Genomic DNA, 15,415 nt, shown 5'->3' with positions numbered 1-15,415 from the left:
CGATGAGTTCATACCGTACGACTGTAATATATCGTGATTCTGGCCAACTTTGATGAATGGCAATACTTTCCTAAGGGGCACTGAAAAAACGCAACGGTAAATCATGCCGTATCAGGGCCCGAGCTAATTTGGAGCTTGTAACGAAGATTTTGATTCATGCTTTACATGTAGAAGTGGTTCGGTTGAGAGGTCTTTCTTGTCGATAAATGATTTGCCTTTGGGCAAATGGCAAAAATTCTTCGAAATTGATGTAGTGTAGTGGTATTCGGAGACTCCACGAAGATTCTTGAAATATAATGAAAATAATCTGAAGAATCTCATCAACTGCTATATATCGAAGGCAATCATCGTCAAAATAAAAAACATTGTTCGAACATAACAGCAAATTATAGATAACTATTTTAAACTTAAGACGACATAATGCTGAAACAATATCTCAACCCTAGAGTAAACATAACTTTTAACAACTACCCTCGTATCTAAGATGGCTCAGAACCTTCAATTAAAAAATATTTCAATAGAAAATGTTATTTTAATCAATTATACCATCATGAGAAGCGAGTATTTGGAAGAATGAAAAAAAATTATGAATTATTCCCTTAATGAAACGTATAATCTTTTGAGCATTGAAAGTGATTAGGCTGATCATTGAATTCGGTATATTTTTTTGTGTTATTGTTTCGAAGAAACTAAATTACCAATGCAAAATCATTTAAAATGTTAGAGACAGCTGGGGGAAAATTATAAATCGTATAAACATATCATTTAAGAAAAAATTCGATTTTGATCAAGTTTGAATCGTCCAATTCAACCCACATTGCAGTTACTTCCAAGTTAAAAGTCCTCAAGCAAACCATCTTCGCAATTAATTGAAGTATTCAATCGATCTCGAATATTTCCCTTTTTTATATTCCAGGGACCTGAGCCATAATTTAATCACCGTAATTGGAAGGAAGACGCTGAAAGGCATCCTGGCAGTAAAAAATCTGTGAGTAAATTTAATTAAGACCAGATTGAATCATTTGAAATTTCATTAGAGGGATTCTCCTGAAAGATTCTCACTTTCTCATACAGATTCTCATCTATATTACTATTTTAATGTATTAATTTTTCCAAATTGTTTCAGACAATTGGACAACAATGTTATCACCTGTATTGATGATCAAGCGCTGAGAAGTTTCAAGGACCTGGAAATTTTGTGAGTTTTCCAGTACATAGTAGTACTAGGATTTCCTTAAGATGAACATCAATGTACATAGTTCTCGTAAAACAAACTTGTCGGTCCGAATATTGTGAGGAAGTAGAGAAACATTCTCTATTTTCATTAATGAGGAGTTACCTTCTAAATTATTGAAGCTATAACGCTATAAATGACAATTTTCCGAAGAATTCTCTCAACCATTTCTCTTTCGTAATAAAAAAAGATTTCGTGAAAAGTATAAACGCTCAAAGGCATGATGATATGCCATGAATTGATACAGAATTGGAAAATACCGAGAATTCATAAAAATTCCTTTCACCTTTTTATATATTATCTAAAGATGGATGCTGAGTGAACTAATCATTTTAGTTATCTCTTGTCTTTATCTTGAAGACATACTAAAATTTATTTGCATACGCCATAAATAGTTTTTGGTGGTAGAACATGGTAATTACCTTCAAAATAATATTTATCCTCTGGAAATTGCAAAATTTGGTTCACCTAAAATTAGTGAATCATACCCTGTATATTTTTCAATATTGGTATCACTGTATAGTTTTTCAATTCTCGAAAAAAATGTCACTTAGGTCAAATATTCACTGGCTGAAATAATAGCATGATAGTTTTCACGACCAGTAAGTACCCACAGAAAATTAAATGAATTCAAAGGTCGTTTAATCACGGCTTTTCATTCAAGATCGTCGTCGTGCCCTTTATCGTATAAACTCGCTCCGCTACAGAACCATTTTCCACTTCGAATACAAATTTTAATGAGCGCAACTGCGTTTGACAGAATTCCATTAACTTACTCCGTAGGATGAATGAATTGAAAAATTAAACAAATGTTTGTGGATAATCTGATAACTGGGACGCTGCTTTGTCCTCTTGTTTATTATTTTTGATAAAGTTCTGATGGAGTTTCGCCGAGACAAGTTGAATTTGCATTTAAAATATGAGTGATATCGCAAAAATATCTTAATATTAGTATAAGAACTCTGAGCATTAAAGGAGGTAAATTTTGAATAATTTGCATGTAGTCCACAAGAAGGAACATTGCAAGGAAATAGAGAAGACACACTAAGACATACCTAAAAAATGTTTTATCGGATTCTATATCCTATATCTTCTGATATCATAATAAGCTCTACGATGACATTGCGCTTGTTACAATAACGAAAACCCTTGGTTACAGTTCATAAACCTACTTGAAACTTTTATGAGAAAATAATGCGATTATTGCAACTGGTATTTTAAATATTGAATATTGCATGTATCTAGGACATTGAACAACAACAACCTCACTTGGATTGGCAAGGATATGTTCAGCAACATGTTCAGGCTTCGCACCTTACGCCTAAATGACAACTTACTGCACTGCGATTGTCAATTATCATGGCTGGCCAGATATCTACGTCACTCGCCAAGGTTGGCCCAATACACCAAATGTCACTCGCCCAATCATCTGAAGGGTCAAAACGTGGCAGACATACAAGACCAAGAATTCAAGTGTTCTGGTAAGATGCCATTCTATATTTTTTGTGAACCTTTTTTTTGCACAATTGTCTCATAGGCTTGGCGGAAAGAGCAATCAATGGTGAATGTATAAGTGAACCGCAGTGTCCTCATCCTTGTAGATGTGCCGAGGGAATTGTGGATTGTAGAGAGAAGGGACTGACCAAAATTCCAGATCAACTACCAGAAGGCACAACGGAACTGTAAGTTGTTCAAAGGGTTTCACTTTTTGGTACTAAATTATGGTAGAGTACTAAAATTTACAACTTTACGTTCACTATAGAATATCCCCCAGAATATAACCACTTTTTCATGCAGATTCGCCGAATTCAACACAGAAAATTCCTCTTTGTTGTATATGTAAAACATCATCTAAATTTGTTAAAAGCTCGGGTTTCAGTAAAGGTCAAAACTGGCATAAAAGCATTTTTAGCTGAAGCTCAAATCAGGACCAAGTGAATTTTCATTTCATTTGATGTTTCTGAACCGATTGAAGTAGGTTTCAATAAATATACAGGGTGTAAATAAATAGTTTGAGGGGTGATTCTTTGTCAAAAACTAGTGTGGAGATTTTTTGGGCAGCCCAAGTTTGGATAGTGGCAGCACCCTAATAAGATGGTACCTGAAGATCAAATTGCTTCTTATAAACCAGAAAATAACCTGTTTAATGTGATTTCTGCCAGTTTTTTTGGTTTCTAGGAAAAAAATTAAATCTGGTTTTCAGGTCCACTTTGGGGAACTGTTCAAAAAAACATTATATGAAGGGTCCACACTATTTACACTATTTTTTGGCCATGAATACCCATTAAATTTGTTTGCAGCTATTCATTTACACTGTGTGTAAGGTGATGCCATCAACATACTTATACATCAAGCAAAGTTGACTGGAATTTTCCAGCGAAATGTAATATACCTTGCCCCATCTCGGAAATAGGAAATTTATTCATGCGAAAGTGAACGATATACTTGCGTCTTCTAAGCTATAGCCTTTTTACGATCACTTCGGTTGGACAGTGGACTTGTCTCATACAAAATAGCAAGTAGCTCGGCCCCTTCCTCATATGTAGACAGGACATTCTGAAACTGCTATTGGATACAAATTCATCACATTTTATGATACCCCAGATCCAAGGTCCTACTCATCTGTTTTTAACACTTTCTGATCAGGTTCAATGAAAAGAAATATGTGTATTATTTAATAATACTAATATAAAAACATTTCTGTATTTATAGAGCATATATAGTTAATATCCCATTTTTCTCAAATAAACTTATGCAAGATTGGTTTTTTTTGAAACTTCTCATGATTCTTACTGCTTCTTTTGTAATATAAATAAATCCTATATTAAATGTATAGAATATAATCTCAAACCTCAGCTTTGACTCAATTTTCATGATACAAAACCTTCAAAGCCTCAGTACCAATGTATCGTATCATTATTCTGAGACCATTAACACCTGCTCTAATTTTTCCATGTTTAATCCACTTAAGATTTTTGTCAATATACCAGACTGTTGGGTGCATTCATCTGAATCATCAATATCTATCTTTTCACCACACAGAGTTGAGAGTGTGAAGAGAAACATTCTCGTTTTTCCCCTGTTTAAGAGCAGATTGTTTGCTTCAAACTACCTTGATTTTCTTCCATTAAATTTACTACTGCTGGGCCATATTTCAAAACTTCTTTTTCCAATAGGCGTTTGGAACAGAACGAGATCACAGAGATTTCCGCTAAGGCTTTTGCAGCTCACAAAAGGATTCGAAGGATGTAAGTATAATTCAGATCTGTTAGAGAACTCCTCACCAAACATTTCTTCCTTCCAGAGACTTGAGCAACAATAAGATTTCTAAGATTGCACCAGACGCTTTTATGGGACTCAAAGCTTTAACCTCCTTGTAAGTATTGTTTACCTAGAAGGTTTAATAAACTAGATCGAATTCAGTTACTCCGGAGTTGAGATTCTTTGGTACATCCATCACTTTTCTTTTTCGACAGAGTTCTGTATGGGAATAAAATCAAGGACCTTCCTGCCGGTGTTTTCCAGGGCCTGATCTCCCTGCAGCTCCTGTAAGTAAAAGCCCCCATTCTAGTATTGAGGATTTAAATCTAATAATTCCATCCTTTATTCTTTCCCCCGCAGCCTTTTGAACGCAAACGAGATCTCGTGCATCCGCAAGGACACTTTCAAAGATTTACGCAGTCTGAGTTTGCTGTAAGTGACGTCTCGATAATAAATCCTTTACTGTTTTCCACTCTAAACCTCGTTTTTCAGTTCACTCTACGACAACAATATCCAGAGCCTGGGTAACGGCAGTTTCGATTCTCTGAAGAGCATTCAAACACTGTGAGTATATTGTTTGAAACTCTCTTCCCTCTTTCTCATCCCATATAATATTTATTATCGGATCCTCAATACGATATGAATAATATATGTGTGTGTCTCAGACATTTAGCTCGGAATCCTTTCATCTGCGACTGCAATCTGAAATGGCTCGCTGAGTATCTCCATCAGAACCCCATAGAAACCTCTGGCGCGAGATGTGATTCGCCCAAACGCATGCAGAGACGTCGGATAGAAGCCTTGAAAGACGAGAAATTCAAATGTAAGGGTAAGCACCCCCACTAATACAGAAAAGTGGTAGGGTTTAGTCCGTACTCTTTAGGGTTGAATCATTTTGGTTCTCATCTCATTTCTCAGGTCAGGAAGACTTCAGGACTAGGTTTGCTGGGGAGTGCTTGATTGACAACGCATGCCCAGCAGGTTGCACTTGCGATGGAACCATTGTGGATTGTTCGGCCAGGAGTTTGAAGGAGATTCCCAGAGATATTCCGCTTTACACTACAGTTTTGTGAGTATTATTATCAATCATTCATGGGCAGATCATTGCAAAGATGTAAAAGACTCTCGTTTAAAATCATCAATGCCCTGGAGTTGTATTATTTGTTATTTTGTTTCTTGAACTCTCTGATAGATATTTTTTTGAAATTTTTCTTAGGATTATCAGGTTGGAAAACTTTGAAAGGCATTAAACATAACTATCACTGTGCCTCATTTAAGCCTAATCGATTGCTGGTCTGGCAAGTGGTTTTAGTAATGGATTAGGTACTAAAAATATCCGCCAATTTATAATTTTTTTCTATTTTATTCGTACTCCTCTTGGTATCAATTCAACTATGTAATAACTGGTAAAACTGAAAACAAAGTCCCATTTGAAAAACACTTCCTGATAAAATCTCCATCAGTCCAGTAGGTGTTGAATGTCTGCATCGAGACTCGCAATTGAACACGACAAGGGGAAATATTCTGAGAACTGTCGTACCTTTTTAACGGCAACAATAATGGTATGTACAAACCTACGAGTTTTGGCGGAAAAAAAAATCATCACATACCTGGAACTACCGGCTACCGCCTCGTCTAAGCTGTTCCTCCAATTTATCGCTCAAGAAAGATTTGTGAAAAGATGTATGTAGCGATTTATCGATGTTAATTGCAGTAGGTAGGGCTACTTGGACGAATTTATTATGTTGATTCATCGTGAACGTTCCGGAAAGAATTGATTGTTCAGGTTGTCACAGGACAAGGTTGGTCTATTTCGTTGAAATAACAGATAATCTAGCAGAATGGCTGTGTGGAGTGAGCCGTGAACAATGGAATTTGATGTAGGTTTGTCGTTCGTCTTGGTATATTCACTGAGACACAGGTTAGGTTATACTCCAGGTTAATTCTCCAAAATCAACATGGCCGTTTCTGTTCAAATATGTTGGTATCCCAAAAAATATCTTACTGAGGCAACTGTATGCAAAAATAAGAACATGCTACAATGGTATTACCACATGAATTGCCATCTCCACAAGAATTCAAAAATTTCTATGCGTCATGTATCATAAACTTCTCAAAAACTTGGTATCACAGTAGAATTTATCGATCTACAGAATGCTGCAAGACAACGAGCTCACTAAGATCAAATCAGATGGACTTTTCGGCCGCCTGCCAAACCTGATCAAGTTGGATCTGAGGAGGAACCAAATCACCGGAATAGAAGAGAATTCGTTCGAAGGCGCTTCCAAAATATCGGAACTGTGAGTTATCATCATTATGCCTTTGTACGTTCCTAATGAAAGTTCTTCATTTCAGGATCTTGTCCGATAACAAGCTGTTGGAAATCCACAACAAGATGTTTCTTGGACTGCACAATTTGAAACTACTTTCGCTCAACAACAATCACATAACTTGCGTCATGCCTGGATCGTTCGACCATTTGGCGTCTCTTCACACTCTGTAAGTATTCATAGGATTCAAGGTGGTCCAGATGTAGATACATTTTTTTGCAGGAATTTGGTGCAGAACCCTTTCGTTTGCAACTGCCACCTCGCCTGGTTCTCTGAATGGCTGAAAAATAAAGGGCTGAGCGGTTCACCACCCAAATGTAACAAACCAGACAGGGTGAAAGACGTTCTTATAAAAGAGCTGCCGAAGAATGAGTTCAAATGCACGAGTGAGTACCACCCATTCAAAATAGTAGCCCTAAAAACTTAACTTCCCAACTTTTTCAGGTGATAACGATCAGGGGTGCCTTGGTGAAAACTATTGCCCGCCAACCTGCTCTTGTACAGGAACTGTAGTCAGATGCTCTAGGGCTGATCTGAAGGAGATACCGAGAGGTATACCACCAGAGACTTCCGAGTTGTATTTGGACTTCAATTTCATCACTTCAATCCAAGCCGATAGGTTGAGCCATTTGAAGGCTTTAACCAGACTGTGAGTAGCATTAAGATACCTTCACTACCTAATTTTATTCTTTTCATCTGCTTAACAATCACAATAACTTTGTTTCAGGGATATCAGTAACAATCATATTGGGATGTTGTCAAATAACACATTTTCAAGTCTTTCCAAGTTGTCGACACTTATTATAAGTTATAATAAGTTGCAGTGTATACAACAGAATGCTTTAGATGGTTTGGGTTCACTCAGAATACTGTGAGTATTAGTTTGATATGAAATTTTTTCCACCAACAACGAAATTCAGATACTCAATGATATCTTCACAGGTCATTACATGGAAACCAGATATCTATGATTCCGGAAGGGACGTTCACTAATCTGAAATCAATAAGTCATATGTAAGTGCTTATAGATTTCTCTACGTTATGAAGGGTTCATCAATTTTTATTGCAGAGCTCTCGGTGCTAATCCACTCTATTGTGACTGTTCCCTAAGATGGTTATCGGAATGGGTCAAGGTTGACTACGTAGAACCAGGAATTGCGCACTGCTCCGAACCGCCGAATATGAAAGACAAGTCGATTTTATCCACACCATCTTCTGCTTTTGTATGCAAAGGTAAGATATATAACTAATAACAGATCATATGCCTATCTTAAAATAACCTATTAAGACCCGTTTGCACCAAACGCACTTAGTGTTAAGTGTCCCTTAAAATGAACCCTTGACTTAAATTACGTTGCACCAACTGTTGAGTGACATTTAAATGGCTAAAGCTAGCCTTAAATTTCAGCGCTCCTGTAATGACCAGTTAGGTATTTAAGGGCGGGATTCTAACCTAAAATAAGTTGTTGAACTAGCTGCAGAACTTTTTGATGGATTTTGAAAATTGAATGAATTCATAACTGAGTACCAAGCCTTTTCTTTTGCCTTTATTGTAATACCAGCAGTCTTTTTAATTTTCAATTTGGTGCCACAAATCATACTATAATTAGCAACAAACTCTTTTCTTCTGTTGAGAAGTTGAGTGCCCTTTGTAAATTACCATCACTTGCTTGGCAATCATTCATCATATTCGTTTCGTACTAACAAGGACAATAAGGACATTTTCTTCACGTTCCTCTTCAACAATAACAAAATAAATTCATACAAGACCTTACTTGCAAAGAAAGTGTTGTACTTATATAAACTTAGGTACATTTTATTTGTCAATCATTATCAATATTAATGCTAATTCAACTCAAAAAGTTGTTACTCTTTGATAATATTATAATAATATCCTTGACACTGACTGACGGGACAATAAAGTTAGGTTAATGAAATGACAACGATCATCGGCAACCGGCCAACCAATGAAATGGCTTTATAGGACTAGGATGAAGTTGCACCAAAATAAAAAACGGAAATATCACTAGATATAAAAACTTAAGGGTCCCTTACTTAAGATTCTGTTGAGCCACAGTAGTGCAACTGGGAATAAAATTAAGCGTCCATTAACTTTAAACGAGGCTATGTTAAGTACTCCTTTTAAGGAGTGGTCCAAACGGGCCTAAGTCGTTTTGTGAAATTTGATGTACTTCAAATGGAATGATTTTGGGAATATAGTTTTTTATTGATATGATGAATCTTCTCCGAAGACAAATTTCCACCCACATCTTTCGATTTCTTCATCATCTCGTAGAAGCAGTTGCGCCAGCTCTTGTCCATGACGAGCTATTGAGTTACTTTGATGGTGTTTCTGGGTATTCACGAAAATCCAGAGACATTATCCTGATCACACGGCTTCTGTTGCAGGCAAGGTGAGCAACGAGATCCTGGCAAAATGCGACGCGTGCTTCACATTTCCTTGTCGCAACGGTGGCGAATGTGTCACTCAACCGGAGAGGGATTACACGTGTAAATGCGCGCCAGGATATCACGGCAAAAATTGCGAATTCATGATAGACGCCTGTTATGGAAATCCCTGCAGGAACGAAGCTACATGCAAAGTGCTACAAGAAGGCAGATTCAGGTGAGAAACCTCGCGATGCGATGTTTATCGAAGCATCTTGTTTGGTTGCTAACTTGATTTTTTTTTCAGTTGTGTCTGCCCTCCGGGTTTCACCGGCTTGAGGTGCGAGACTAACATAGACGACTGCGCCGAGAACAAGTGCCAAAATAACGCCACTTGCGTCGATCTCATCGATTCGTACCAGTGCAAATGTCCAGCAGGATTCATGGGTAAGAAGATGAACCGTCAATTTTGCATCGATTATTATTGATTTTTTATCTAGGTGATTACTGCGAAACGAAGATCCCGTTTTGTACCGATAAGTTCAACCCGTGCAAGAACAACGCAAGATGCGTGGACCACAACACGTACTACACGTGCGAATGTCTTCCCGGATTCAAGGGTGCCAACTGTTCCATAGATATAGACGACTGCGAAAGTCATATGTGCCAGGTAAGGGAACATATTACCAAATTTTAACTGGATTTTTGAACCAAACACTTATTTCAGAACGGAGCTGCTTGTATCGATGGAATCAACGAATACCATTGCAAATGTACCGGTGATTTCACCGGTAAATTCTGTGAAATCACGCCGATGGTTGCCATGATGTACCCGCAAACGTCACCTTGTCAGCATCACGACTGCGTGCATGGGGTCTGTTTCCAGCCAGCTGGTTCTAATGATTACTTGTGCAAATGCGCGCCTGGCTATTCAGGTAAGAGTTTTATGAAAAATCTTTTTCAGCAGGTCGATGTCGGGAGTTGATTGGGAGTTATAAAAGTGTTCGTTTGGTACATGAAAGCAGCGATTGTATGGAGTATAATTGATCTTTACAGTTCACTAACAATGAATGCACAACAATGATACTCATCCTATGGCATTTTCGGAAAATTACTCGTGTTGACTTGATCCTTTCCTAGCTCAAACTTAGAAAAACGAACCGACAGGTTAGAGATCGTGTCAGCCGAAGTAAGTTTCTGGAAATGGTTTTTCTCATCATGGTTCTCCATAAATAGGTCCTCCAATTAACAATTTAATCCAAAATCAGCAAAGAATGAAGATGAACCAGCCGCATCTGCATTTTATAATCATGAAGAGCTTATTCCTTCGTCAAATTTTGGAATTTCAACTATTCTAATCTTGAAATTTGATTTGATTGGACTACGAATTCTTTGGGATCCTAAATTAAAAATTTTGAGGGCTAAACTTCTACTAAATCTTGTAAAAACATTTTTATTCGAGGGGAACATCAACAATCGGGAATTCTCCTCAATTTGAGTTATCACTGCATATGCAAGTTTGAACTAAATAATAATGAGTTTCATTCATGATTTTTTCAAATTCACCGCGGAAACTATTCAAAATCATCTATCAAATATGGGGTTTCAAAATTTAAATCGCTTTGTGCGGAGTTTACGATTTGGCAACAGCGCATACAAGACAATGAAAAGAACAATGTCCGATCAGCTTGTTTATAAAATAACAGCTGTTGATCTACAGGCGCGTACTTACTGGCGAGCTTCAACTACAACCGGCCTTAAAAATCCCATAAAATTTTACGACCTTCCTCGTTCGTCGCAGACTTCATAGACAGCCATCTTTGTCTATCTCATCAAGATAATGCATTTGTTGTCCTTTATTATCAAGGCGTATTTCAGTCGATGTTGCCAACGTGTGCAATTCTCACAAAACGCTTTAAACTTTAAATACCCATTTTTATTTTTCATTTTTAAGTGCTTAAAATAATTTGCTTCAGAAGGAGTATTCCCTATTGAGTCTTAAATCTTCATTGATGAATTGAAATTTAAATTTTCAGGCAAGAAATGTGAGTACCTCACCAGTTTAAGCTTCACCCACAACACTTCATACGTGGAACTTGAACCGCTACGAACAAAACCGGAAGCAAATGTCACCATAATTTTCGCAACGACAGAAGAAAACGGTGTTCTTTTGTACAATGGTCACCAGGAACATCTGGCAGTAGAACTGTTCAATGGTCGTATAAGAGTTAGCTACGACGTAGGAAATTATCCAGTTTCCACCATGTACAGGTAAGCTCAAAAGAGAATGGAATGGCAAAGTTTCAGTTAAGAGTAAAGAAGACTTTTCTAGCTGTGCTATGCAGTTAATGTTAATGTGTAATGTAATTTTTTCATTTTCAGTTTTGAGATGGTGTCAGATGGTAAATACCACGTCGCTGAATTGATAGCGATCAAGAAGAACTTCACATTGAGGGTTGATCGTGGCCTTGCTAGATCAATAATCAACGATGGTTCTAAGGATTACCTGAGATTGTCAACTCCAATGTACTTAGGCGGACTACCACCTGAACCAGGGCAACAAGCTTTCCAACAGTGGCACCTTAGGAACATCACGAGTTTTCACGGTGTGTATCTTCAATCTATAATCTCAACCAAATCAAATATTTTCTGATGATCAATTTTTTTTCAGGTTGTATGAAGGAGGTCTGGATCAACCACAAACAGGTCGACTTTGGAAACGCTGCCACTCAGCAGAAAGTCCAACCGGGCTGTGGTATTATGGAAACGGGCAAAGATGAGGATGAAGAACACGAACAGCAAGAAGACGAAATGGATGGAATGATCAAGGAGCCAGCCAGTCCACCCGATCCTTGCCTGGGCAACCATTGCAAGCACGGCAGTAAATGCGTGGGACTTGAAAATGGTGAATACTCTTGCAAATGCAAGGCCGGGTACAGGGGAAAGTACTGCGAGCAAGGTGAGGAGGAATGTGAGTATTGCTTCAGACTAACCTCATATTTCAGCTTGTGCACATATAGAAATAATGGAGTAGAACATGGTGAACTTATCACGAATAAATGGGGCTTTCACGGTGGGGCTTCAGCAAAAACATTTAATGATCAAATCTTTTCCGTAACCTCCTCGTGAAGAAAAATCCATTTTAGCCTGATTTTAATTCGCAAATGATTCAGGGATTTTTAATGCAACGCCCAATCATATATCATTGATTTGCCTCAGAGGAGGGGGTTACGAAGAAAAGATTATCATTTATGTGCTGCTTCATCATCATCTTGGTGGTAAAGTCACAGCTTCAGGTCGTTACATAAGAATACATGAAAGTTTTCTTATATTTCAGCTCCTACTTGTCGAAAGGAGCAAGTACGCGAGTATTATTCCGAAAATGGATGCAGATCTAGGAAACCTCTTAAGATGGCCAAGTGTGTAGGGGGTTGTGGATCAAGTTGCTGCCATGCAAGAAAGAGCAAGAGAAGAAAGGTGAGTAAAAATAGTTGCTTTTCAGCCTCCCAGGTGACCAGAAACATATCTGACTGCTATGTTTTGTTTAGGGATCTGATAGGGAACTCTGTTATGTATTATATTTCTTCAACCATTAGGTGTCTGATATGCCCGTGCTGTTTCCAAGTTATCTCCACATTCTGTAAATTGAATATCCCAGATCTGTGATATCCACGTAACATATTTGTGATATATTATTTTGAGGTCATCGAGAGATCTTTTTGAGTTGTTGTTGGGGGCGCTGCAACACATTTCTGCTATTGACATTGTGACACAGTCCTTCATGTTTTCTAAGTCTTATAGAAATTTTTCAGTTGAATAGTGAATAACTGTAAGACGTTTTGGAATTTTTTTTCAGCAATGATCGATATGACCTGAGATAAGTCTAAGATAAAAACACAGTCTTTGTTTAACCAAAATTCGAGTTTAATATTACATCAAACGTTCATATTGATTTCCTCAATTACTCATATTTTCATCAAAACTTTCTTATGGGGGATTTTTTTTTATATCACATGAAGGTATCAGCTATAGAACTCATATGGATCGAATATTTGCATGATCCATGTTCGAACTAGTGATGTTCTTTTCATATATATAATCCTTATTGAAGTAGCTGTTATATAGCAGATCTATATTTGAGCTCTAAATGCTACATTTATGCGACAAAACAAGGAACACATTTCTGCTTCATAGCTGCTCTGTAATGATAAATGGTGAAATGAATTCATCAAAGAATAAGAAAATTTCGATGTATGATGCGATCCTCGATCAAAAACGTTCATTTTTCAGGTCCGACTGATATGCAGCGACGGCACCCGCTACACTAAGGACATCGACATCGTGCGCAAGTGCGCATGTACGAAGAAATGCTACTGACTGACAGACGCCGCTATTCACATTTCTGACGCGCATTCGCAACACCTGAATGCGTTCCCCGCCGAGCCCGACCAGCTTGAGGCACCCCGAACAGCCCCCATGACATCGAAGGATCTCAGACAAGACTTAAACGTACCCGAAATAACCACCGAGTCCAACCAGCCCTACAAGTTGACGTTCTTCATCGAAAACGAGACGGAGGACGCCAAAGGTTTGCAGCTGACCGATCTCAGCCAGTCGAACCTGAAGCCGGAGCAGTATTACGACGAACTGGTTGTTGAGGGTTACGAGGACCCTCAGGATAAGATCCGACACCCGAGACACGTCTCTCACGAACCTCGATGTATCATGTCGGCTTTTCTGTATTTCATCACCATCACCACCATCGTTTACCTCTGCATCATGTGGGTGAAGCGACAAATGCACATCCACATGGAGCAGATGCAGTGGTGGTGAGGACTGGTTTCGAGAGAAGTTTCAGAGTCACGTGAAATTTTGGAATATTGTAAATTAGAAGATGTCTCCCACTATTTTGGTTCATTTATATTGAACATCGGAAGATTCGGTTGAATCTTTGAAATAGTTTTTTGAATAAAATTAAGTGATAAACAAAATGGTGGAAGAAAAGGAATAAAATTCTTTCAAAGCAAATCTCACGATAAAGCCCCAAATACAGGTTGTCCGGATTCGACGTTCATATGTTTCAGAGAGTGATTCTAAACGTCAAAATAAGTAGAAAACTTCGCAAATTTGTCTTGTTTGTTGAAGAAGGTGAATTTTAGAAGTTTTTTTTTCATATTTTAACCTTAATAATAGCCTCCTGAAATGTATGCAAGTTGAAGGACGCCCTGAATATGCGGTAAGAAAAAATCCAACCCTCAATTTTAATTCTCAACATCTCTGGATTTTTCATTTATTTTTCATATGACTCAAATTTCTCTCTGAATCGCCCTTCGAATATTATAAGTTATAACTGTTGCATGAGACCAGTAGATATATTAGATCCTGCATGTTGAAACATGTATGTTAACGCGCCTATATAAGAGTATTAATATAGGTTAAGATCATAAAACACCATAGAAGGAAACATCTCCACATCTCGCGTTAGACCACATATCATTTTTCAATTTTATTTTTCAGTATTAGGGTTAATTCGAGCTTGTTTAGATGCGAAGATGGTTCCCTTAGCGACTCAAACATCAGACTGGTTCCTAGAAATACAGAAAATGGGTACTTTTTTACGGAAAACCGAACAGAACAAGTTTAAACTGACTGAAGAAAAAATCCGAAAACTACCTGAGAGTTAGAAATGTGAATAGCGGCATGGCCCTTAATTTACAACAAGATTACTAATTTTAGCGTAGATTCATTGTGAAACACTACAAATAGAAGTTTAATTTAAATGTATTTATTTTATATTCGAAGATTCTTACGTTTATTCTCGAGTAAAGCTAATTACCTGAGATCCAAAATACATAAATTTCGGATAAGTTTCGCTCTGTAAAAATAACTTTGGATTATATGCTCTTGTTCAGATTCATAGAGGGATTTATGTATTTTGGTGTATTTTTAAGGATTTGATTTTTCTGCATGAATAATGCAAGGTGATACGAAAAAATTTCTTAAATATAGATTTCATTTAATGTTACCACCAGCATCCATTATAAAAATAACAAAGATTGTCATAAACAATTTTCACGATATTTTCATTTTACATTTAACAACCTGGAAAATAAATTATTAACCCAATTCTCAAATCAATTAATCGATAATAATTAATTTTTTAAGGCACCCATGGAATAGATATGGAAGGTCGAATTTGTAT

General features: G+C 37.4%; 1 protein-coding gene across 2 annotated transcripts in view; it reads left to right on the top strand.

Annotated features, from left to right (window-relative positions):
* Nucleotides 1-14,207, top strand: part of LOC123318573 (protein slit) — a 305,431-nt gene extending 291,224 nt beyond the window's left edge. Inside the window, exons 6-32 of one of the 2 annotated variants that reach the window (XM_044905245.1) lie at nucleotides 917-988; nucleotides 1,127-1,198; nucleotides 2,480-2,715; nucleotides 2,772-2,916; nucleotides 4,411-4,482; nucleotides 4,539-4,610; nucleotides 4,711-4,782; nucleotides 4,856-4,927; nucleotides 4,988-5,059; nucleotides 5,161-5,318; nucleotides 5,414-5,564; nucleotides 6,649-6,795; nucleotides 6,851-6,994; nucleotides 7,048-7,211; nucleotides 7,270-7,474; nucleotides 7,553-7,696; nucleotides 7,768-7,839; nucleotides 7,895-8,058; nucleotides 9,235-9,451; nucleotides 9,521-9,660; nucleotides 9,714-9,883; nucleotides 9,941-10,148; nucleotides 11,250-11,484; nucleotides 11,596-11,819; nucleotides 11,885-12,172; nucleotides 12,551-12,690; nucleotides 13,504-14,207. In XM_044905245.1, coding sequence (XP_044761180.1) covers nucleotides 917-988; nucleotides 1,127-1,198; nucleotides 2,480-2,715; nucleotides 2,772-2,916; nucleotides 4,411-4,482; nucleotides 4,539-4,610; nucleotides 4,711-4,782; nucleotides 4,856-4,927; nucleotides 4,988-5,059; nucleotides 5,161-5,318; nucleotides 5,414-5,564; nucleotides 6,649-6,795; nucleotides 6,851-6,994; nucleotides 7,048-7,211; nucleotides 7,270-7,474; nucleotides 7,553-7,696; nucleotides 7,768-7,839; nucleotides 7,895-8,058; nucleotides 9,235-9,451; nucleotides 9,521-9,660; nucleotides 9,714-9,883; nucleotides 9,941-10,148; nucleotides 11,250-11,484; nucleotides 11,596-11,819; nucleotides 11,885-12,172; nucleotides 12,551-12,690; nucleotides 13,504-13,590 — 3,943 coding nt within the window. In that variant the 3' untranslated portion in view covers nucleotides 13,591-14,207. Of the gene's footprint in view, nucleotides 1-916; nucleotides 989-1,126; nucleotides 1,199-2,479; nucleotides 2,716-2,771; nucleotides 2,917-4,410; nucleotides 4,483-4,538; nucleotides 4,611-4,710; nucleotides 4,783-4,855; nucleotides 4,928-4,987; nucleotides 5,060-5,160; nucleotides 5,319-5,413; nucleotides 5,565-6,648; nucleotides 6,796-6,850; nucleotides 6,995-7,047; nucleotides 7,212-7,269; nucleotides 7,475-7,552; nucleotides 7,697-7,767; nucleotides 7,840-7,894; nucleotides 8,059-9,234; nucleotides 9,452-9,520; nucleotides 9,661-9,713; nucleotides 9,884-9,940; nucleotides 10,149-11,249; nucleotides 11,485-11,595; nucleotides 11,820-11,884; nucleotides 12,185-12,550; nucleotides 12,691-13,503 lie in introns of both variants that reach the window. The other variant, XM_044905244.1, reaches the window with a different exon arrangement.
* Nucleotides 14,208-15,415: the final 1,208 nt, after the last annotated feature.

This window comes from Coccinella septempunctata, chromosome 8 (assembly GCF_907165205.1).
Source record: "Coccinella septempunctata chromosome 8, icCocSept1.1, whole genome shotgun sequence".
In the NCBI taxonomy this organism is placed as follows: domain Eukaryota; kingdom Metazoa; phylum Arthropoda; class Insecta; order Coleoptera; family Coccinellidae; genus Coccinella; species Coccinella septempunctata.
Note: the sequence above shows the minus strand (reverse complement) of the source record. Positions and strands in the feature narration are given on the sequence as shown.